General features: G+C 41.8%; 1 protein-coding gene across 6 annotated transcripts in view; it reads left to right on the top strand.

Moving 5' to 3' along the window:
- nav3 (neuron navigator 3) overlaps nucleotides 1-22,946 on the top strand; it is a 151,448-nt gene extending 128,502 nt beyond the window's left edge. For 3 of the 6 annotated variants that reach the window (XM_044020831.1, XM_044020832.1, XM_044020829.1), the window contains 17 exons: nucleotides 4,570-4,653; nucleotides 5,663-5,774; nucleotides 6,005-6,129; nucleotides 8,643-8,666; nucleotides 9,099-9,265; nucleotides 10,416-10,569; nucleotides 11,611-11,797; nucleotides 13,529-13,626; nucleotides 13,723-13,815; nucleotides 14,299-14,467; nucleotides 14,715-14,950; nucleotides 15,222-15,376; nucleotides 15,680-15,751; nucleotides 16,242-16,438; nucleotides 16,594-16,712; nucleotides 17,549-17,752; nucleotides 19,012-22,946. In XM_044020831.1, coding sequence (XP_043876766.1) covers nucleotides 4,570-4,653; nucleotides 5,663-5,774; nucleotides 6,005-6,129; nucleotides 8,643-8,666; nucleotides 9,099-9,265; nucleotides 10,416-10,569; nucleotides 11,611-11,797; nucleotides 13,529-13,626; nucleotides 13,723-13,815; nucleotides 14,299-14,467; nucleotides 14,715-14,950; nucleotides 15,222-15,376; nucleotides 15,680-15,751; nucleotides 16,242-16,438; nucleotides 16,594-16,712; nucleotides 17,549-17,752; nucleotides 19,012-19,131 — 2,316 coding nt within the window. In that variant the 3' untranslated portion in view covers nucleotides 19,132-22,946. Of the gene's footprint in view, nucleotides 1-4,569; nucleotides 4,654-5,662; nucleotides 5,775-6,004; nucleotides 6,130-8,642; nucleotides 8,667-9,098; nucleotides 9,266-9,488; nucleotides 9,576-10,415; nucleotides 10,570-11,610; nucleotides 11,798-13,528; nucleotides 13,627-13,722; nucleotides 13,816-14,298; nucleotides 14,468-14,714; nucleotides 14,951-15,221; nucleotides 15,377-15,679; nucleotides 15,752-16,241; nucleotides 16,439-16,593; nucleotides 16,713-17,548; nucleotides 17,753-19,011 lie in introns of all 6 variants that reach the window. The other 3 variants (XM_044020833.1, XM_044020830.1, XM_044020827.1) reach the window with 2 other exon arrangements.
- The last annotated feature ends 339 nt before the right edge of the window (nucleotides 22,947-23,285 follow it).

Raw genomic sequence — 23,285 nt, 5'->3', positions numbered from 1 at the left:
GCCCGGCTCATTTGCATGATAACCTGCTGTCTTAGGGCTTTTATGGTAACTGTTTCCTATCAAAGCTGTGGAGAGAATATAAATCTTTAAGACGCCCACTAAATCCCTTTCTCTGTGTTTGAAGCGGCTGTGCAGCTTCGGTGTGTTTTGATTTGGTTGAGGTGTGTGTGTTTGCGTGCTTCTCCATACATAGTGTTTGGGTGTCTACCATGCAGTGCAAATCGACTATCTTTGCTTTTGTCTCTTCTGTGGGGTTTCAACAAGAACTGGAGCCGCTCTCAAATTCAGCCAAGCGGAGAGGATCAAGCCGAGACAGACAGGCACAGAAAGAGAACAGGGGGATGAGGATAACTGACAAGGCTGCAGTGCATCATGTTTTGGTGAAATAGTGAGAAACCCCATCCAACCCACGGCTCACAGCTGTCTTTGGGCTGAGCTTCAGAGATCAACAGATCAACAAATACTATCATTTGAAACTTTGACCCAACACTTTGATCACAAAGTTGCACAGAGAGGAAACTCAATGCATGTTAATAGAGGAGTTAAGTAAGAACAGTCAAATAGCTCCACCATTAGATACGGCGTCCTCTCTGTCGTCAAAATATTTGACATGATTACTATTCTTCCTGGTCTGTCCTACCTACATGATAATGAAGTGGTAACTCTGTTGCTTTCAAAGGCAGCTTTGACATTTTCATTTAAATAGCACCAAATCACAACATTGACAATATTTTAGAAGGAAAAGAAACCCAACAGTTCACACAGTGAGCAGGTACATGCGTCAGTGGAGAGAAAAAGAAGAACCAGCCTCACCAGCTTGACAGTGTTACTTAACAATGCGATTACTTTGCTCTCAAGGGATTAGCAAAATAGTGTTTAATTGCATTGCTAATAGTCATATGTAATGACTCAAGTGTGTGTTTGCGGAGATTGGCAGTGTGATCAAAATAACTCCAATATTTAGTTCAGTTTTTACTCAGCCGTGTCTCAACTTGACACCGTGGTACATTTATGAAAACAGGTTAGTACTTTAAAGGGAAGAACGCACTATCACTATTCCCCATCATAAAATCATGTATTGAGTTGTTTGTACCCACAATAAATACGTCTCATCCTTTATTCAGTTTAGTTTGACAATAGTAAAGTAATCGCGTGATTATACTTTATTATTAGCATCACATCACATGCAGCTTATTATGAATATTTAGCGAGATAATTAAGAGACACTAACGCACTTTTACATTTAGAGACGAGATCAGAAGCGTAATAAATGATTCCACGGCAAATCAGGGTATGAATACGTGAATTTGAATTCTGCAGCATCAAATGTTTGGTGGTTTATTTTACTGTATTCCATGACTGATATATATAGTAGATTGCATTGCGTAAGGTTTGTGTAGGAAAATATGAATATATTGGGATATATGATATTGCCAAAAGTGTCTCATCATATCTGCTTTCTGCAGGGTCAGCAAACATCAAAACAATAAAAAAGGTTACAGTGCCGGGCCATATGTAAACGTACAACCCATACCAATGTGCTTTATATCTCCCATTTTAGTTTCTGTCTGACTGGGACTGAATCATACAATATCTACATGTACATGACAGCATGGTGGGCTGTTGGTGCTATAAGCTCATCTTATCCTCCCAGTGGGGAGTGTGACTGTGGAAATGTCAGCCAGTGGCCCTCACATGCTCTCCACCTACAGTCCAAAGCATGTGTGTGTGTGTGTGTGTGTGTGTGAGATTGTGAGTTTGCACGTGTAATACATGCCAGAAACACACTTTAATCATCTCTATTCCTGCACACACACACACACCCACACACAGTAGACACACATTTACACAAATAAACCTGCAAACAGGCAGATCACTGTGAAGTTGTTTCATCTCACAGTGTCGCCACGACAAATACTTTCAAAGCATATGTACTTACAGGTAATCTGTCCACGAGAAACTACATTTGATTGTGATTGTTACATTAATCTCTCTGACGTATATTATTGTATGGATACACCTAACATGTGTATCGTAAAATGTGTCATAAAAATGGGCCTCAACCTTTTTTCCTGTTTCAAGCTACAGGGGAACAAATAACCCTTTAACAATTCTGAACTCAACCAACGTTGAAATGGTCAAAATATACAAAATAAATGTCTCTTTATTTCACCAGGGAAAAGTCCCATCTCCTTTTCAAGGGAGACCAGTCCAGGACAGGCAGCAGCACACAAGAAAACGCCGCATTAAAATATTTATATAGTATAGTATTTGTATAATAGTTTGACTAAAATCAGCGACATTGTCGGGAGTTTAAAAGCATTTAGCGAGGCTAACTCACTAAAATCCTTCTGCCGCTCATTTCATGCTCTTTTTTTTTCTTCCAGTTTGTGTGCGTACATATGGAAGCAAAATAAATGTATTATTTTAAGGATTAAATCCTCTAAACAGTCTTAACCTCCAGTGGCTGAATGCATCATTGTTTTCTCTCTCATGAGAGGAAATGTGCAGTGATTGAGGTCATCTGATCTTGTACTCATCTCATTTGCTCTGCCACAGCATATGCAATTACTTATTATTATTATTATTATTATTATTATTAATAACCTTGGTCTCTGTTTTGTTCAGGAAATTGGATCTTAAAACAAATCTTATGATTGCATCCTTATTACTATAATTATAAACAAATCTTATTACTGTCATCCTGTGTGCTCTCGTATGAATGAGTTGAGCATTGAGCATTAAAAACATATTTGTTTGGTACACTTTCCTGGTGTTACTTTAATGAACCACCTCTTTGTGTCTATTTCTAAAAGAAAAGCTATTTAGCAAAACCAACATAGAGGGACACAGATTTCCTCCCCTCTTAATCTCATCCCTCTTACTGCTGACCTTTCCCTGTTGTCACCCTGCCTCTTCTACCTTCCTGTTTACGTCGAAGGAGGTTACCTCTGCTTTTCTTCTCCTCCTCCCTCATTTTCAACCTTACTATTGTCCCCTCCTCTTCTTGCTGTAGTGTTTAAGGGCAGTAGACAATGTCTACTACTCCCAACTGAACCTCAAAATGTAGAGTAGCATCAAGCAGTGATTTCTTTTCTTTCCCGGTTCTCTGGTTTGATTGACCGTCTTTACCCTGGACCTCAAAATCATGAAAACAGGATTTTGCCGGGTCCCGGTTGCTGCACAGATGGTTCAGCCATGAACACCAGGACACATTAGAGTTACTTCAGGGAGGACAGGTGGGCTGTTTGGGGGCTGGAGCTCACAGGGGGAGCTGGAAAGTGATGAGGCATTGGAGAGATGTGTTGGAGCAGATGGCATTTCTAAAGGTCAAGATCCTCTGAGATTCAGCCAGGGACACAGAGGAGAACAGGCACAGGGTGCTACTGCATGTGTGCGTGTGTGTGTGTACAAACTGAAGATTGAGAAGAAGAATATTCAGGGTCTGTTGTTGCATATTCATTGGTTCAGTGTAGCTCATACTGTGTGTTGCCTATATGATGCTTTAGGCAACAGTATTGGTGGATTCACAGTAAAAAAAAAATGCAGAGTGGAGTGCCTCAGGGAGTAATGTTGGTGTCCTGTGAGTTTGAGCGAGTGAGTAGAATATAAAGAAATGATTTGTGTCTTACCTGCTGTCTTGGTCTCATGTCTTCTGTAACCCTGCTTCTACTTATACTGTTTATTATTATTATTATTATTATGTCCACAGTTATTTAGTATGTGTTAAATCATTAATACTAAAGCAAGTGTAGCCCCCACAGTTTAACAGTATTTCTATTCAATTCTTCTATTTTCATACAGTATATCCATATGTGAGAAAAAATGTACTTCCGTTATACAACCTACATTTCTATGTATTTGCTCCATTACAGTGGTGTGCATGCTGCTTAAATGGATGTCTGAACTGATGTAAAAGAGCTTTTATATTAGATTTTCCCAGGCACAGAGCTGTTTCGGCATAGATATATGCTGCTATATTCTGTAAATGAAAATCCTCGTACGTATAGTGTAACAAATGTGTGTTTGGGTGTGTAGAGCAGAGAGTCTGTGATCGGTCTGGGCAGAACGCCCACCTCTGTGTGACACACCAGGACTGACAGGTGTCTCGGGATGGGACGTTACGTTTGCCGTACACACACACACACACACACACTCAAACAAATCTATTCCCAAGCGAAAGACAGGGTCAGTAGAGCAGATGGCTTGATGTTGCTGCATCTTCAGGTGAGAGATGAAGTCAGGGGAAGCATCCTGTGCCTCTGTGATATTAACATCCTTCTCTCACTGCTGAGAGTTTTCCTCATGGTATTAGTTCAGGTTCATGGCACTAGTATTAACAGTGACAGCAGCGTTTGATCGTCATTTTTAGCCACTTTTAGATGTATGTGTTTACTTTGTCATTTTAATCATCAAAAGAGATTCTTAATAGATAATAGATTAACTCTTTTCCAGAGGGTAAAGAACTCTGATCTGACAAATATCCTGATTCCTTTACCCCAGACCCGTTGTTACAGCAATGTATTGACGTGTTACTCTGGATCCCTGTGTCTCTGTGTGTTTCTACAGGCTCACCTGGTGGCAGCCTTTGAAAAGAGCTTGAGCAACATGACCTGCCGCCTGCAGAGTCTCACCATGACTGCTGAACAAAAGGTACAAAGGCTTAGTCCTGAATGTGAAATATAGTGCATGTGCGTGAACTCCACATGCACAGAACGAGGCGGCGCCTGCCGCCCATTTTGAGGTCAGCGTTTGAGGAATAATGGATTTTCTTACCTTGAAGGTTCCGTTCCTGACCCGTATAAGAGTTTTCCTAAAACTTTCTCCTAAAGTTTACACATTTCATAAACCTAAAGGCTAAAAACCCCATTTACAACCAATGTCTTCGGCAGAAATCCTCCAGTATTTATCTGCTCCCACCTCCAATTTCTCCATTTCCTTACAAATTGATGTTCTTTTTACTAGCGTGAGCTTTTCTTTTTCTTCTTCTTTGGTTTCTAGCTTTTATGGAGGTGAGATACTCATGAACGCAGATTAGCAGCTGCAATATGTTCAAAGTTACATCCAGTATATAGTGAATTCTTCCCTCTGTTTGCATATACCCACGCACACACATACCCACACTGATGAGCCCTGGCACCTTTTAAATCCCCTATAAATGAAAGCAGAGTGGGATCTGGTGGGATGTCTTTGTCAAACAAGGCCATCCCAACTTTTAATTAAAGCAGAAACCCTATCTGCAGCCCTCAGTAGGTTTTCAGGAAAGGCATAGTATGAGACTCCCTCTATCTGATTGTGTTTGTTTAACAGACAGAAGAGCTTTATTTTTATTTATTCTAAGCAGGTGGTGTTGGCTTTGGGGCAAATCCACTGTGAATCTCCTATCTTCACCAAAATAGCATCCCCTGTTTTTTGCCCCTCATTCTCAACCTCTGAAAGCAAAGCCAAATCAAAATTTTAATAATTTGTTTCTGGTGACAAAGCTAATTGGTTCATTCCAACAAATTGTGTGTCATCCTTTTTAAAAATAACTAGTTCTGCTCATAAATAAATGTTCCATCTGTTTTATTACTGACTACAAAGGTTACGCCCACCCACCCCTCTCTCTCTCTTTCTCGCAAACACACACACACAATAATGTTTGTGTTCTCTCTTTCTTCAGGAGTCTGAGTTAGTTGAGTTGCGGGAGACCATAGAGACGCTGAAGACCCAGAACACAGACGCACAGACGGCCATTCAGGTGGCTCTCAACGGTCCTGATCATTTCCACAAAGGTAATGAAGGAACCAGCAGGGGACATTGGACCAGAATCTAAAATGATCTGATGTTTGAAAAAGTGGTTCATGGGCCAATGCAATCGCAAAAATAGCAGTAATATAAGTTAAATCCACCTTTTTTTAAAAAATGCTATGCTTATTCAAGCCCAGCTGAATCAAATCGAGCAGAACAGTAAAAAAAAAAAATGCTGGAAATCAACCAACTGACCAGCCTGTCTTTTTCCCAGATCTGCGGATAAGACGGCAGCAGTCGTCTGAAAGCATGTCCAGCATCAACAGTGCAGCCAGTCACTCCAGCATGGGCAGCTTGGGCAAGGATGCCGAGGACAAGAAGAAGAAGAAGAAGAGCTGGGTAGGTGGAGATAACAAAGATGAGGACATATCTCTGTGAAGCAAAAACTGAATTCCACATACAAAAAAACATGTCAGAAGAAAAGTCATCCTATGTTTTCTTTTCACAATTATCTCATACTGTGGCATTAGTTCATTGAGTTCACTTATCAATGTTAGATTTATTGCAAAATCTTCATTACTTGGGGGGGATAGGTGAGGTAGTGCAAACATTCTCTGTTCCTGAGGTTGGAGAGTGCATAGTGTGCTCAGATTCCCATAGGTCAAATGATATTAACGTCGCCATCCATCATGTCACGGTTGCTAGGTTACCATTTTGAGTTGGTATCAGCTTGAGTACCCAAGGTATCATCCTGTGGTGAGGACGGACACAAGGTCAAGCAGTAGAGTCAACCCCCCTGCATTTATCGTTCAAGAAGCACATAAAATGGCATATTCAGAGCCAACAACATGCAAATTGGTTTGGTAAGATGATAAAGTGGGAAGTAACATCACAGATACTGGTGTTCAGCTTAAAACCAGGGTGCTATTTGCCCAGAGGTTGGGGAAGAGTTGACTGAATTGCTGTGACAAGTGGGAAAGTCTCAGCAGATGTGAAATATCTAGCTGTCTCAACAGAAGCGCTCTCAGTCCCTCACTTACTCAACTACACTTAGTCAAACAGCACAGATATGTTTCTATTTCTCTACCACAAGTCCAACACAAAGTTTACTCTCACTGGTCTCTTGAAAGCTAAAATGGTGTTGTTGTTTTTTTTTGGTGTCTCAGTTTGCTACAATGTCCTTGATCTACTTACACCTTTGAGACAAAGAGGACCTTTGCTTAGTGCAGTACCCATCTTTTTTATGTCCTATTCCTCTGAGAAATTAGTCCACAAATAACCATAAATCAAGCCTCTGTCCCCATCTTCAACATCGCCGCTCTTTGCTTTGCTCTACACTATCAACGCAGTGTCCCTGAGAGCATTTTTGCTGCAGTTCACTGAATTGGACCGATGACATATTGGAAGTTTCATCTCATCCAAAAACACCCAGGCCCAGAGCCAGTTTTCAGTCGGCTGCAATGCAGAGCACCTGCCCTTGAAATTAAATGCACACAAACAGTCCAAAAGTTCACCACACAGTGTGACATCCTAGCCCACTATGTTAAGTGACACCCAAAAAAAGATTGAATACGGGCTCATGAATACAAATCAGTCCCTTATTTAAGCAGCTATTAATTATTCATTTGCATACATTTTTGCTTTGCTGCACATGTGGTTGAAAAAGACAGAGCTGAACCCAAGGTAGTATGAGGTAAAGTAAGCAGAAAAGCGTGTAATATACACTATAATGACTATATACAGTCGACTACTTTTTAGTAAGGTTGTAAGCAAACTTCTGGCCTTGACTCACGGTTAGTTGAGAGGACAGTATGCAAAATTGGACATAGTCTGGTTTGAAAAGTGAAGCCCAGGAAGCCACAAGGGAGAAATTAAAAAAAACTCCATTTAAATTGAAGTCTATGGTAAAATCAGACTACTTGTCACTTGATTTGTAATATCAGTAAACATTTTCATGAGGAGTTAATGTTCTCGATCACTAATCTTCATGAGAATTTTTTTTTTTTAAAAAAAGATGTTCCTATTTAGAGTTAAATAGATGATAAAACAGGCGTAAGTGGGACTGGATGCAGTTGACGTCTGTAACTGGTTCTTGCCGTGACAAAGGGACGTTCGTTTTGCAACTGGAGGACTATTTTCATATAACGTCTATGGTTCAGATTATATCTGATGTCACCGTGGAAGATAGTAAAAAAGAAAAACCTAAATGTCCCCACAGAGACTCGTAATGCATGTTGTTATTGTCCAGCATACACATAAATATTAAAACCTTATTTAAGAGAACCATGATGACTGTCCATTTGAGACTGGAGCCTTTTCCATAATTCACTAGGTGTTGTTAGTGGTGCTATAGCATACATTATTTAATTCATGCGCCATATTTGTGTGTTTTGTTATTGTATAATTAGGATTCATTTAATTCCGGCTCTCCTGAATATCTTGTAATACAGGCGTTGTATTTATATTGTAAAGCCATGTTTGGTACCATGCACTGCTGATATGGTATGAAAAAGAAAGCGTTTCCCTGCCATTTGAAGCCACTAGCATGCAAAGCTGCTCGCTATGATTTGAAGAGGTTTATCTAGTCTGTGCTCCCTTGTCATGTGAGTCACCATTCTGCATCAGCAGCCATCAAAAATCCAAGCGATAAACACGGGTTAGTAGGAGGGTGAAAATGCATAGGATGTCGTGAATGTAATTATAATAACACTAATCATCATTATCATCAGCATCCGTGCCAAAGTAATAATTGTACATCATCAGGACAAAGTTGCACAGATGCTCAGTAAAAACACACACACATACGCGGCAATTAGCTTTAATCAGCAGAGGGTTTGATGTTGATGGGTGAAGCGAGCGGGAGTGTGTGTGTGTTAGTGTGACTTAACGCTGAGTGTACTCTGCATCTTCAGGTGGCTGATTCCATCCCAGCTCAGGTCAGTGGCTTCCAGAGTGTCTTCTGTATGTTTGCAGTGATTATTTCTCCCCTCCCTTAGCTTCCTTCGCATCCCTATTAGTTTCTCCCTCTCAGAGCAAGCTCTTCTTTCTCTTTCTGGAAACGTCGGCATGGAAACAGCTACCCTTCCCTTCCCCTTCTTTGATGCCCCCCACTCATTTTGATTGCCTGCTTAGCCCTAATTTCTAGGGTCATTAAAAAGCCTCATCTCCCCTTTGCCATCTCGTACTTTCTCTACTTACGGCCTTGCTTCCCACTTTACTTAGTCTAGACAGTGACCATTGCTTGGAAACAGTGCGGAGTGATTTCCTGATCTGGCGAGATGTGAACGCATCTCTCCATAATTGACAGGAGAGGCGCGTGGCAGTATTGACACCTCTGCCTCTGTGTGTTTGTGTTTTGGGTCTTGCAGTTGCGCAGCTCCTTTAAGCAGGCCTTCAGCAAGAAGAAAACCAAATCCCAGTCAGCACATGACGAGACAGAGGAGATGACAGACTCACTGCCATCCTCACCCAAACTGCAGCATGACAACAGGCAAGGCAGCATCGCCACGTTGCATTCTTCCCCCTCCACGACAGAGTGAGTACTCACGCCGCCCCTTACATGCGCACATTCTTGTATATATTGATCCATTCTGTCAGTAACATTTAAGTTGAAACTTATATATACTGTAGACATGTTGACTGTCTGAATCCTTATTATTTTTGTTTTTTCTTTTAAACCACTCCTCCCTTTTTCTTTTATGTCCTTTCCTCTGTCCTTCTGTTCATCATTTTCTGTGACGTCTCTCCACCCACCGTAGCAAGTGCATTTGCGATAGCAAGTCCTCCCCTATTTGGACACCAAAGAAAAAGCAAAATGGTCATGTGGTCTACAAGCACAGATCTCGGTAACAGGCGCTGTGTGGCATGCTCCCATTGACTGAATGTGGAGTGGCGTGTTTTGGTGTGACCTAATTTTGCATCTCAATGCTGCGAAAAAACCTCGGCATGTGAGCGGCGATAGGCTTCAGTGGCTCATGAACTGGACCTGGAACTCGAGAGTGTCCAGCTCTTAGTGAAGAACAAGAGGCATTCATTTGGATTAATGGTTTAAAATGATAAGAAGAAGCAGTGACAAGTCTCATATTCACGTCAGTGCAAATTGGCTCTGTGCAATCAAACCAGTAAGCCATGCAAGTATACGGCGCACATCTGCTGTGCTGTTTGGGAGCTGGTGAGATCACCTCTGTTTGCAGGGCAGGGCATGTGGACGTGTTTGAGCCTCGAATGACAGTGATCCATGAAGGATGTGTTTTTAGCTTAGCACATGAGCATAGTTAGGAAGTTAGGATTTCACATCTCTGCCTGCTGAAAAGTAAAGTAACTTTATCTCTGTACTGTACATACAGTATCACATAAGTATGAGTCAGAAAGAAAACACTGTGCATGCTGGGATCACAGCTGCAAAATTTTCACCTATGAAAGTCTCCGGCTTAAATAAGAAAATATGAGGGAGTTTTGTTACTGTGAAGGATTTGCTGTCCCAAATGCCACACTTCCTTTTTCACCTTCATGTTGCACCTGCCTGTACAGTTTTTTTACAGTCTTCGTTTGAGCTTCAAACCTTAGCTCTCTCAGCACTTCTATGAAGTGTGTACAGTGTGTGTGTTTCTATGGTTGGGTTTTGTGTTTTGGTGAAACCCTCAAGGTGACCCCGTGCTACTCCCTGTGTGTAATCCCGGTTGCAGGTTGTGTGAATGCACCGAGGCAGAGGCCGAAATCATCCTCCAGCTGAAGAATGAGTTAAGAGAGAAGGAGCTCAAGTTGACAGATATACGCTTGGAGGCGCTCAGTTCTGCGCACCACCTTGACCAGATCCGAGAGGCCATGAACCGCATGCAGGTACTTTCACCTGTAGGGTCTGTTTGTGCTTGACACTTGATAAACTAGAGCAACATGAATAATTGCCAGGAGAATCGGTTGGTACATTTTTTTTATAAAACTTTGTATTCAAACTGTTTTTTTCTTCTTTAAAGTCTTGTTATACTATTGCAGGAAAATCAAAGGCCCAGATGGAGACTTATAGAGACAGAAATGACCTTTTGTAGTGCTACATTTCCCTCTTCTGTCTAATCTAATTGGGCTAAAGTAGTGCATGCAGCTAATGTACCACTCAGGAAGTTGAGTTACTGACAGGGCAGAAGGAGGGATGAAGGCACCTACCTTTCTATAGGTAACAAAATCCCATTTTTAAGCATTTCTAACAAGTTGACAGGTTGTATCTTGTTTTTTATTGTCAAAAAACCTGAGGTATAAATTAACGCTAATGTCTACAGCAAGAAAGTGTCTGTACCAAAAATATTGGACTATTTCTTTCAGTCTAAAGGTCAAACTTCAAAGAGTAATACCATACATGACTCTGTGAATCCAAATATTGTGGGGAAAAAAAAGAAAACCGCAGCTTGTTGACTGGTTTTCCTCCAGCTCCGTGAAATAACAGACTTTCTTAATGCATTGTCAAGGTGAGCAGCACTTCATCCAGTGAAATTGTTTAATTGTCCATGAAGCTGAATAAAGCACATCATATAAATGACTGAACCCATCGTTTCAAAGGAAATCTTCAGAAATGCTTTGCCATCTTTAAAAGAAGCACATGTTCAAACACCATCACGATAAAAGTCTGAGTGAAGTGGATCTTTTTGGATGTGGTTCGCCTTGTCTGTAGAAGCCTATAGTCTCTTCTCAGCTCAGATCTAGGGATCATGTAAGGCTCCTCGTCTGACTCCTAGCCTTCTCTACAAAGAGACCCTTGAAGATTAGACAGCTGCTTACAGCCCGAAACTCAAACAATACTGATTCAACCGTGGTCAAACAGTGTGAGCAGCATGTTAATGTGAAGCTGAGACCATTTTCTACACTGTTCTGTCTTTTCTCTCTGACCAGAACGAGATAGAGATGCTGAAAGCGGAGAACGACCGCCTCAAATCCAGCAGCAACGCGACGCCCGCGGCCACGCCCGTCAAAACCGCCCGGCCGCCTTCTGAGACCTCCAGCACCTCCTCGTCCTCTTCGCGTCAGTCCTTGGGGTTGTCGCTAAATAACCTCAACATCACTGACACCATCATGTCAGGTCAGTTCAGTGTCAGTGCCGCTGTCTGCAGTGCATCCATCTCAAGTGTCTGCACCGATCAGTGTTCACAGTCTGCAGTTTGGCCTGGGTTATGACCACAGTAAGTGTGAGAGTGATTGGAGGCAGTGAAGCAGAAAATAACACCCTGTGTTATTGGTCAAACATGACGCAGAAAAGCTGTTTCACAATGGGATGTTTTCTCAAAAAGGTGGTGTATTCAATATATTAAAGAATTAAACCGCTACCATGGCAGTGCAATGGCCTTTATGCACCTGTGATGTGAAAAAACTAATATATTTATTTTGGGCTGCAGATAAGTGCATATGTATAACACAGATGCAAGACACAGAATGTTTTTATTCTGTCCCCAATTTTCAATGTCCATTACCTGTTTGTAGCTCTGGAGAGAGCTAATGTCCACACAAGAGGAAACAGTTCAGGTATATTCAGGAGAGGCCAGAGAAAGAAAGATAAATCAACAAAACAGATTCTCAAATATGCTCAGGTCTGAGAACAGAAGTTTGTTTTCATGTGGCATCACGATGGATGAGCTCTCTCTGTACTGGCTGTAGTAGAAACAGTAGAAACAGCTCCTCTCTCATCTGTGAGGGCTTGCCATACAGCAGGAGTCTAATGCACACACACACACACACACACAAACATCAACATGTTAAATCTCCGCCTGCTCTGGTTTGAGAATAAAATGCACCAACGTTCCCGCACGGAAATGGAGCCCAGGAAAAGAGGATAGAGGTTTATGCTTTGGTTTGTTAATGGTTTGTGATCAAAGATTAAAGAAATCACAGCCTCACTAAAATTGGAGAATACTTCATCGCCTTCAGTTTTATGTTGTTTGTTATTTTTGGCCGGACGGCAGCAGCTGATGAAGATTCACCACTGGTCAGATCGAGGAATGTTTGAGTTTACTCATTAGTTACTATACTGGTGTTTTTTTCAAAGTGTTTTGGTTAAACACCTACAACGCACTTCATACAGTATAAAGCTACAGCCTGCTTAAACTAGAGTAAGTGTGACTGCTGAGGTTGTCAGGACCTAAACATGACAAATAATCTAATCACCTTCATAGCCTGTCTTTATAGTCAAGTTCAGATCCAGGTTTGACCAATTGCCTGTGTGGAGTTTGCACGTCTCTGGGTACCAGACTTCCTCCCACAGTTCTAAAACATGCACATTTAGGGATTAGATTCATTGGACACTCTAAATTCATCGTAGGTGTGAATATGAGAGTGACTGGTCAATGTGTCATGGGTTTATCTCAGCTGGGATTGGCTCCAGCTCCCCCCACGTTCCTCATCTAGAGGGTAAAGCAGTACAGAATGGATGGATGGATGGATGGATTTGTTAGAGAACACATTTAACAGTGTGTCAGGGTTAGGTTTGTGTTATGATCACATTCTGCACTGTGGATCCCCAAACCTGTGGTATTTCAGGAAATGTTTCCGTTATAATATTTGGGTTCTGACTGTATGATGCTGACTCATATTGTCATTATCATTCAGCACAAACACTACAGAGCCGTCGAGATGAAAACCATGATTAAATGTAAAAGTAATTATCACATGAAAGAAACAAATTTGCTTCCTTTTTCTTGGGACTCTGTCCATGTATAGCTATAATTTGCTGGTGGGGAGAAAGTTTGTTTCGGAAATTAATCAAGAGTCTGATTAAATAAAGTTTGATGTGTTTCGTAATAGAAAGTTTTTCTTCCAGATATTCTGCTAGATGACAGCTATGAGGGCAATCTACGCAAAGAGGGCCGGAGTGTGCGTATAGTGGTTAACATCAACAGCGGGCCAAATAAAACTAAGGTCAGTGAATGACATTTTTACGTTCATTTCAACTGTCCTCCAGCTTAAACCAATGAAATCAGTGATGTGATTTTTATTCATTGCACTACATTTTAGGACACACAGAGCCAGTACCTGATTGGGTCGATAGGCGTGAGTGGAAAAACCAAGTGGGACGTCCTGGACGGCGTCATCCGGCGCCTCTTCAAGGTAAAACAACACAAGTCTTTGCTCTTAAATACAGATGCAGTTTTTTTGTTTCATTTTTAAAAGCACAGGCGTTCCTTGTAGCTTTTCGTTGCTGGTGATTGTCAGTGAATCATGTAGTATTTCATCATTAAAAGAAAGCTAAAACTCACCTTCGTCTTATCAAGTAATATTTGAACTGTATGTAGCTTTAACAATTATCTCCGATTCCTCTAAAAAGGTGACTCGCTATGCATTTGTGTTTTCATTATCAAAGACTAGATTTTTTTTTTCCTTCTTTCCATCTTGGTTTGCTGAGCCTTGATGTGGTGCAAAAATCACTCCTCCAGCTAGTGTTGTCTCTGACTGACTGACTGACTGACTGACTGACTGACTGTGTAAGCTTCCCCGACTGAGGTGAAGTGGTTGTGATCTCGTTGGAGTCGCAACATATTTTAAGCGCTATCGACGTCGCAGCCCCCTCATCTCCCTCTGTCCTCCCTGCAGGAGTACGTCTTTCGCGTGGACCCTCTGACCACCCTGGGTCTCAACTCAGACAGCATCGTCTGCTACAGGATGGGGGGGGTGGTTCGCGCCCACGCCTCCGAAGTGCCTGAGCTGCTGCCCTGCGGCTACCTGGTGGGCGACAACAACATCATCAAGGTCAACCTCAAAGGTGTGGCAGCGAGGAAGCGAGGAGTTTCTATTCAAGGATGGCTGCAAATAATGCAGCTGAGTCCCATAGAAAGTGTTTGACAGAGGAGAAATACACCATTATTGCTCTAATCGCTGTGTTGTTTCAATTCAGTGTGAACGTTTAAATTATTTATCGACTGTTTGCACACAAGAATGTCTCCTTGGTTTTACTTGAACTTTATTTAATTATACGATAAACCTTCATTTTCCTTCCTTCATCTTCTCAGGAGTGAAGGACAACAGTATAGACAGTCTGGTGTTTGACACGCTCATCCCAAAACCCATCATCCAGCGGTACCTCAACCTGCTGATGGAGCACCGTCGCATCATCCTCTCAGGACCCAGCGGCACTGGCAAGTCCTTCCTGGCTGTCAAGCTGGCCGAGTACATCATTTCCCAAATGGGGCAGGAGGTGACTGAGCACAACGTGGCCAGCTTCAACGTGGACCAGAACTCCAGCAAGGTAGAAAGAACACACACAAGTCATATGTTGTCGTGGTGGTGGTGTGTGTGTGTGTGTGTGGTCTCTGAGCCTTCTCTACCGTAACTGAACCAGAGCTGAAGAAGCCTCTTAAAATGTGTCCAGAGGAAAAAAAGGATTTTCTACAAATCTGTCTATTCTTTGTTAGCTTCAGCTTTCATTGAAATGACTAGAGTTTAAGCTAAAAATAATAGATATAATAGTGGAGACTGAAACTGTGACCAACACTGCCTCACATGCCTCCTCCCTCCAGGATTTGCGTCAGTACCTGTCCAACCTGGCAGAGCAGTGCAACTCTGAGGAGACGGACACAGAGCTCCCCACTGTGGTCGTCCTGGACAACCTCCACCACATCGGCTCACTCAGTGACATATTCAACGGTTTCCTCAACTGCAAGTACCATAAATGGTGAGGCAGAACTCTCCCTGGCTTTTTTTATTTAGGCAGAGCTGTGGTGCAATGGTACGCTTGTAAGTTTATAATTAAAGTTCCATTTTGTAATATTTAGGAGGGTTTATTGGCAGGAGTTGAATATATTAACTATACGTTTTTTTTGCACGTGCATAAATGTTGGTTTGCAGTGTCATCAATAGATGTCACTCATTCTAACGTACTTTGATGAGTGGTTCACAGCAGACAGGGATTCACAGAGAAGCCACCCTGGTAACTAATAACTAATTGCGTGTTTTGTTTGTTCCTCGTCTCCTATAGTCCGTATGTTATTGGGACCATGAATCAAGGAGTTTCCTCGTCTCCTAACCTCGAGTTACACCACAACTTCAGGTTTGTGACACCAAAGCTTTGACCCACACTGAAATATCTTTATTTGAGTTCAGATCATTGTGGTATTAGTGGTTTATTTTTTGTGGGGGGAAAAACTGATTGTGTTGTTGTACATATTGTGTAGGTCTGTGTGATGTGTACAAATGACACCGGTTGGGTTTACTCGATTTGATTAAATCTCGCCTCTCACACAGTGTGTTTGATTTCAATTTCCGAGCAGCGTGTTAGTTCTCAGATTGTCAACTAAAGGCCATTTTCCACAGGGAGTGATATAATTACATCTCTCAGATAATTAGACTTTTTAATTAAAGGGAATATGGTGCTGAGTTATTTGTGGTTGCTATGTTTGACGAGCTGATGATTTTGCAAACGTGAAGTCATTAGGCAAAAAAACTTAAATACATAATAAATCAAACTATAAAAAAAAGTCAAGCACATCCAAGATGAGTCTCCCACTTTGTTTCCTCACTGATGATCCCTTCTGTCACAGGTGGGTGCTGTGCACCAACCACACTGAGCCAATCAAAGGGTTCCTGGGCCGTTTCCTGCGCAGGAAGCTGGTGGAGACTGAGATCAATAAAAACATGCGCAGCAATGACTTGATAAAGATTATCGACTGGATCCCAAAGATCTGGCAGCATCTCAACGGCTTCCTGGAAGCACACAGTTCCTCCGATGTCACCATAGGTCAGTTCACGCATACGGACACACTGCATGGCTCATATTTGAGCTAGCTCTGCAGAATGCAATCTTTAAATATTATGATCATAACTTCAGCTCCAATCATCAATGACTTTGGTCGTTCTATTTTTCCATTCAACAAACACTCATTGTGCCCGCAGGCCCCCGTCTCTTCCTGTCCTGTCCCATGGATGTAGAAGGCTCTCGTGTTTGGTTCACGGACCTGTGGAACTACTCTCTGGTGCCGTATCTGCTGGAAGCCGTGCGAGAAGGGCTCCAGGTATGTCAGAAATGAGCTTTCTGCTTAGTCTGCTGCAGGATCTGTAAGAAATATAGGATTTGAAATCAAAGACAAGCTGTGTTATAAAGCTGCTTTGTTTTCAACACATGCACAGTTGTTTCTTCAGAGACTTCATTTCAAAAATATCAATAAGAAAAATTACTTTTTCTCATGTAACAAAGGCTTCAAAATTAACCGAGTATATTGTTTTCTGTTGCGCTACCATTTGTTTGCTCTCCTGTCGGGTTACAAGAGTAAAAACATGGTGACTGTCATTTTTATTTCACTCCATAATGCAAGTTACACACAATTCTCATATACAAATGAAACGTAGCAGGTGAGGCGGGACATGGAAGTGTGTCCCTGTTTTATTGGTCATATTAATTAACATTTTATTGACCTAAGATGCAAAAACTGAAATGATGTGTCCCTATATGACTCCCTATATAACATCACCAAACACTTTTATGTGTAATTACTACAGCTGTGGCTAACGATTATTTTCATACTCAATTAATCGAGTAATCGTTTGGTCCATGAAATGTCAGAAAATGTTGAAAAATGTCGTCCCTGTTAGTCAGACCTGGAAACAATGATGTTCTCGAATGTCTTGTTTTTGTCCTCATACCAAAGTGATCCGGTTTTAAGGATTTCTTTGTTATGTGGAGCAAAGAAATCAGAAAATGTTCACATTTAAGAAGCTGAAACAATGAGAAATCTTGTTTTAATTTATGAAAAAAGCTTCAAACCGATTCCTCGATGATCAAAATAGTTGGCAATTAATAATCGAGTCATTCTTCATTCCTCTTTCCCCCTGTCCTTTGACCACTTTGCAGCTGTACGGCAAAAGAGCAGCATGGGAGGATCCGTCCAAGTGGGTGAACGACACGTATCCGTGGAACGCCGCCTCTCTGCAGCAGGACGGCCAGTCACTGCTGCAGCTGAGGCCGGAGGACGTGGGATACGACAGCTACAACTCCTCCAAGGAGGGAGCCTCGTCCAAGCAAGTGTCTCAGAGTGACACTGAGGGAGACCCACTGGTGAGGAGGACACACGACACACACACACACACACACACTTATCTGTGCCATTAAAGAGCCTGTTAAGGAGAGTTAAGTTCACAGAGAGATGACAAAAATAATGTGGAATAGCAATTACATTAGAAAGTGCGGAACATGAGGTGCTATGACGACAAATGTCTACCTTCAATAGAGCAAATGTGTACATGGTGCAAATTCATGGTTACTCATTTATTGCTGGTTTCCATAGAAACATCTCACAAGTGTTGCATTGGCTTTTGCAAAACAAGAAGCACAGAACACACACACACACTTTGTAGGATCAACTATTGAGGGGAGGGGAGAGAGGAGAAGGCAAATGGGTGGAAAGAGAGAATTAATTTTCATTTGCAGGGTTATTAGAGCCTAAGAGGACTTAAAGGCTAGTCATCCAAGAACAATTGACTTGATTTAGCAAGTGGACTTGTGTGTGTGTGTGTGTGTGTGTGTGTGTGTGTGTGTGTGTGTGTGTGTGTGTGTGTGTGTGCGTGTGTGTGTGTGTGAGTGTGTGTGTGTGTACGATGAGCACAGGTGTTGCCAAGACTGGTTTGAGAAACACTTGAAGCCATGCACCAGATGCATTATTGAGACAATGAGCTCTTTTCCAGGGATGAGAGGTTTCTGCAGTTTTATTGTGGCGCTTCACTGTGAGCTCTGTAAAGTGCTTTCATCCCAAAAACAGCATTTTAAAAAAGATAATGATGATGTTCATTTGACTTTCATTTTGTTTTTACAGACAAAATGACTGCAGATGGTGAAGACAAAACAGAATACGAAAGCTGTACCACTTGCTATAGCCACAAGTCAGCTAAAATATTTCTCAAAAAAACTACAAGACACACACTGCTAAAATCCATAGAGAGCTGTATTTCTGTTCAACCTCTGGTGCAAACACATTATGAAATGTCCAAGTGAGCGAGAAAATATTCAGGACTACTAATTAGCCAGTTTATTGTACTTTAGTTGTGTGTGTTTGTCACTAATGGATCAGGACACATTCTGCCACCAAAGCTCCTTCTGTCTTCCCATGATCCCCCGCCGCTCCCCTGCTTCCCCGCTGTCATCAGACTAAGTCTTTATGTTTTTACTGAGCGTCACCGAGCAGCAGAAATGACATACTCTGCATGTGACTTTGGTTAGTTTTACTAATTCCAATCAGTGTTTGTGTTTAGTGTCTAACATGTTGTAGTTTCCCCCACCCACAGTCTGTTATCACATTGTTTGCTGTGCTGTGTTTGCAGATGAATATGCTGCTACGGCTGCAGGAGGCAGCGAACTACTCCAGCACACAGAGCTGCGACAGTGACAGCACCAGTCACCATGACGACCAGCTGGACTCCTCCCTTGAGTCGGCGCTATAAGAGCAAGCGCAGCGTTTGAGGACAAACGGATCCTTGGACTCCTTGAACCAGGGAACACATAAACCTCCATCACTATAAGACATGACCTCTATAGACGTATGATATATGAAAAGTTTTATTATCCTAAATGGTATATCCACCATTTCAAAGTAAACTCCTATTTTTGACATAATGATGGTGCAATATTAAATCAAAAGTCTATGTTTTAAAGAGCAGTTTCCAACTTGATTACAATGACAAACAATCATATGAGTTGGATCACTTCTATTTTGCCGACGTGAAATATTTAAGTTAGCGAGTGAGTTTTATTGGATCTATAACATTTTAACAATACAACTTTTCATATATGTGTGTGGGCAGGATGTTCCTCTTCAGTTGACTTTCAAGACATAAACCACAGTCTGTGCTCAGCTAGGATGAGCCACACTTTCCTTTTGAGACGTCAATCGCCAGAGAGTTACAACATGAGAGAGAGAGAGCGCGAAAGGTTGACATGATAAAACTGGATTTTTGTTTTTTAAAACCCAGTTATATCTTCAGATGTTTACAAGCGGGGGCGGGGGTTATTGTGTTTCGGGGTTTTTTTTACACGTATTTCCTTGTTTACAGAGGTGCTTCTCACAAACACACACCCATATAAATGCACTTACACATAGGCAGCAGGAGTTTCCTTTTAATCCGTGGCTTAAACCAGTTCATGCATTTGATCAACAATGCAGCCTGCCAAAGTGTCCTTGAGCAAGGCATGGTGTCTCCACCACCTCTGAGGTACGTGATGTCCAATCTGAGAAAGGCAGGGAGGAGGACAACGCTGTGGCTTGGTTTTAGGGAAGGTGCGATGCCCTCTGGTGGCTTCACTTGAGGCTCGTAGCTCTAACGCTGAATGTTGATCCTTCACATACAAATTGGAGCCGTTACAGATTCATCGAATTGATTCTGAGTTTCAGTAATGTTAGTTTAGATTTGTTGTTTGAGCTGAACTCACAGCTGACAGTTACTCTTTTTTAGAATCAGGTTCAGGGCTACAGGACACTTTCTGTCTAGTTGTTTACCTCTGTGTCACTGACATTTGTCATTACCTTTTTAAACATTCAGTCGGGCCAGTCCGTGGTGGCACAGCCTCTACACCTGGACACACACACGCTCAGTCATGACTTGAGCCTCACGGTGCTTCTCTCCTGCCCTGAACCTCATCATCAGTGTCAGGCACTGCCATGTCACTCCTCTCTGCCCTGCATGCCAACCAGCACAATGACAGCTCATTGTCCGTGTCATCGGCCACATCGTTACTGTGAAGCAAAATATGGACAAGTGCCAATGTTTCCCTTTGATTTACTGCCAAATCTACACACACACACACACACACACACATAACCAAACACTTCCCACCACAATGCAAAGCTGCCCATTTGTGGACTTAGATTTAGTTCTTTTTTCTGCTTTCTTTACATCTGAAGCATGTTGTTACAGCGCACAACAGCATCAGCTGATCATTTGCTAAACTCCTCCCCTAAGCAGTGACTGTCCGCTCATGTCCGTCAAGCTTTGGATTTCTCCTCCTGAGCTCTTACATTCAGATACTCAGTGTTGAAAAAAAAAAAAGGCTGGTGTTGATTGAAGCCTTTCCTGTAGCAAGGACTAGATTTAGCAGCGCTAGTTGTGACCCATGATCACTCTCCAGATACAAACTGTAAGACTTTGCTGTTTTGATGTCTAATAAGCTTTAAAATATATAAATCCATTGTTGCAAATGGACTTTTCGAGAACAAAAAGTATTACGTAATGTATGTCGCTGTCAAAGTGCCAAAGACCAATTTTAGGAGACAGTTGTTATTATAACGAATGAGCTGGAAAATGTAAAGCTTGACTGGCATAGTGTACAGTGTATAAAGGGGGTGGGTCTTAGCAGATAGTCCTTTGAAAATAGTTTAATTCTTGTTGTGATCTAAGTAGAAAATGGGGGAATTTCAGACAGTAACAGGACAACAGTAGGCTGGATAATTAACTGGTGTCACCTGACAGAGCTGTGACACTGTTTTATCACTTCAAAATATTGATCATTATAAAAATTGACGATATAAAATGGCTGCGTCTTGCTTGGAAATCTCTGGCACTCATGTGAGAGTCTGCAGTTCATCTGGGATCCATGAGGTACCAAAAAAAAAAGAACTATCAGTAGTGTTTTGAAATGCAAATTAAAGAGATCAGCTCAGTATCTGTATATGAGAACAGTGGTGCTGGTGCTTTCTCACTGCCTTAAATGTGCAAACGTTTGGGAGGTTGATGGACGATGATGATGATGAAGATGCTGCTTGTAGCTTGAAAAACAGCTTCTTGTGTGTGGTCGCTCTCTCATCCCACCCTCCGCTTCTTCTTGTTCCTGACAGTTGAAGTATAAAAGAGTCATTGCTGTCATTTGAATTCAAAAACTGACCAATATTGTAAAAACATTTAAAAGGGACGGGGTATTTTTTTAGTTGTTGTTTTGCGCCCAGTTGAGCTGGGCTCACTTGAACAGACAGGAGCACAACCAAACTGTTTTGGGTTTTCTAGCCTGATGAGCATGTTTTAAAGCTTTTTAAAGGGGATGCATTGAGAAGAGACCTTTACCTTTATGTATGCGTATTGGACGGAAGCCATTTTAAATTTTGATTGTCCTCTCTTTGTTTATCGAGTGGGTTGGTTTTGCACACTTTGAGGTTGGGGGTGGGTTGTAAATACTTAAGTCTTGCACAGTGAATCAAAGATGCATTCTGCTCTGTTGATGTTACAATATGCTTATCCCGCTGAGTAAATTATTGTACTTTGAAAACAGAGGGGAGGGGAAAAAAGGAAGGCAAAAACTCAACACGCTGTCAGAAACAGGTATGTGTCTTGTAGTGATTGGATGTTTCGCCTATGCAGGAGGCCAACGGTGTAAAGTTAGTGAACTGTTTGTTGACTCACTGACATCACAGACTGAGAACAAAAAAAAGAAAAGAAAAAAATAGGCACTTTTCCAGTTTTCCCGCATCCTGCCATAATCTCTTCTGGATCCTCTCTGTCTATATGAATGCCTGTTGTTTCTTAAAAGCACTTCTCTGTGGACATTTTAACCCAAGCTTACCGCCACGTTGGGCTTGTTCGCTGTTTGAGGCACTGAAGCTGACCTGACACCGTACTGTATACACTTACCAACAACCAACCGGTGCTACTTGTCAGTCAAAGCCCACCAGAGACCAACGAGTCACATTGTCACAACCTCAGGACAATCCAATCCTATACAATCCTACCTGTGTTTAGCTTCACGTGTCTCGACAGCCAAGCCTCTGATGGTTCGCACATTTCAGTACAATATATGTTGCCAACTTCACCGTCCTTGTGTCTGCAAGGGTGTGTGGTTGCATGCTAAGGGAGCAGTTACCATAGTAACAGGTGGCTCCTTAACTTGACTTACACCTATGTATCAAACCTGAGCTTAGCTATCCCACATTTAACCTCTCAGCTACTCTACACTCCTGTTGTAGGCCATTAGTTCAGAGCTTGGACGCCGTTAACAGTGTACACCGTCGTGCTGATGATTAACCGGTAACATTTTTCCCCACTTACACCTTTGCAGTTACATCTCAGTTGAAAACCATAGCATTTACTCTGGTTTGAGAGAAAGTTTTCTTCTTTTCTGGGTGAAACATTTGTCCTTAAATGTTTTATATTTTGTACATTTGTATGTAACATATCATGTAAATAGACAGAGACAGTGATTTAACTCATCTGGAGGATTTTGTAGTCTTTGTAAAGCCCTAATAAATGGTATTTGGTGTCACACAAGCAAACAACACGCTGAGTTTCTGTCTTTTGTGTCCATGTGAGATGAACCGGTGAGATCTGTATATCAGGGGTGGGGTGAGATCATCAGAGTTGGGTTGCCATAAACTGCCAAAGTAAAGAAAGAAGAAAATAGTATGTACATTAATTGTGTGGTGAGTTATTGCATGGGTCAACATGTAATAGTTTCCCAGTGCTTTGAGATCGTCCCAAAACATGGCACTAGTATGTTCACACACAATGCAACAGTGGAGTGTAATCATCTCTATTTATACACAAATGTCTCTTCATTTGATCCCAGACAAACTCGATGATGTTGACATCAGGGTGGGGGCCATACCTTCACTTCC

This window comes from Solea senegalensis, linkage group LG3 (genome assembly GCF_019176455.1).
Source record: "Solea senegalensis isolate Sse05_10M linkage group LG3, IFAPA_SoseM_1, whole genome shotgun sequence".
In the NCBI taxonomy this organism is placed as follows: Eukaryota; Metazoa; Chordata; class Actinopteri; order Pleuronectiformes; family Soleidae; genus Solea; species Solea senegalensis.
This window is presented reverse-complemented; position numbering and strand designations above follow the sequence as displayed.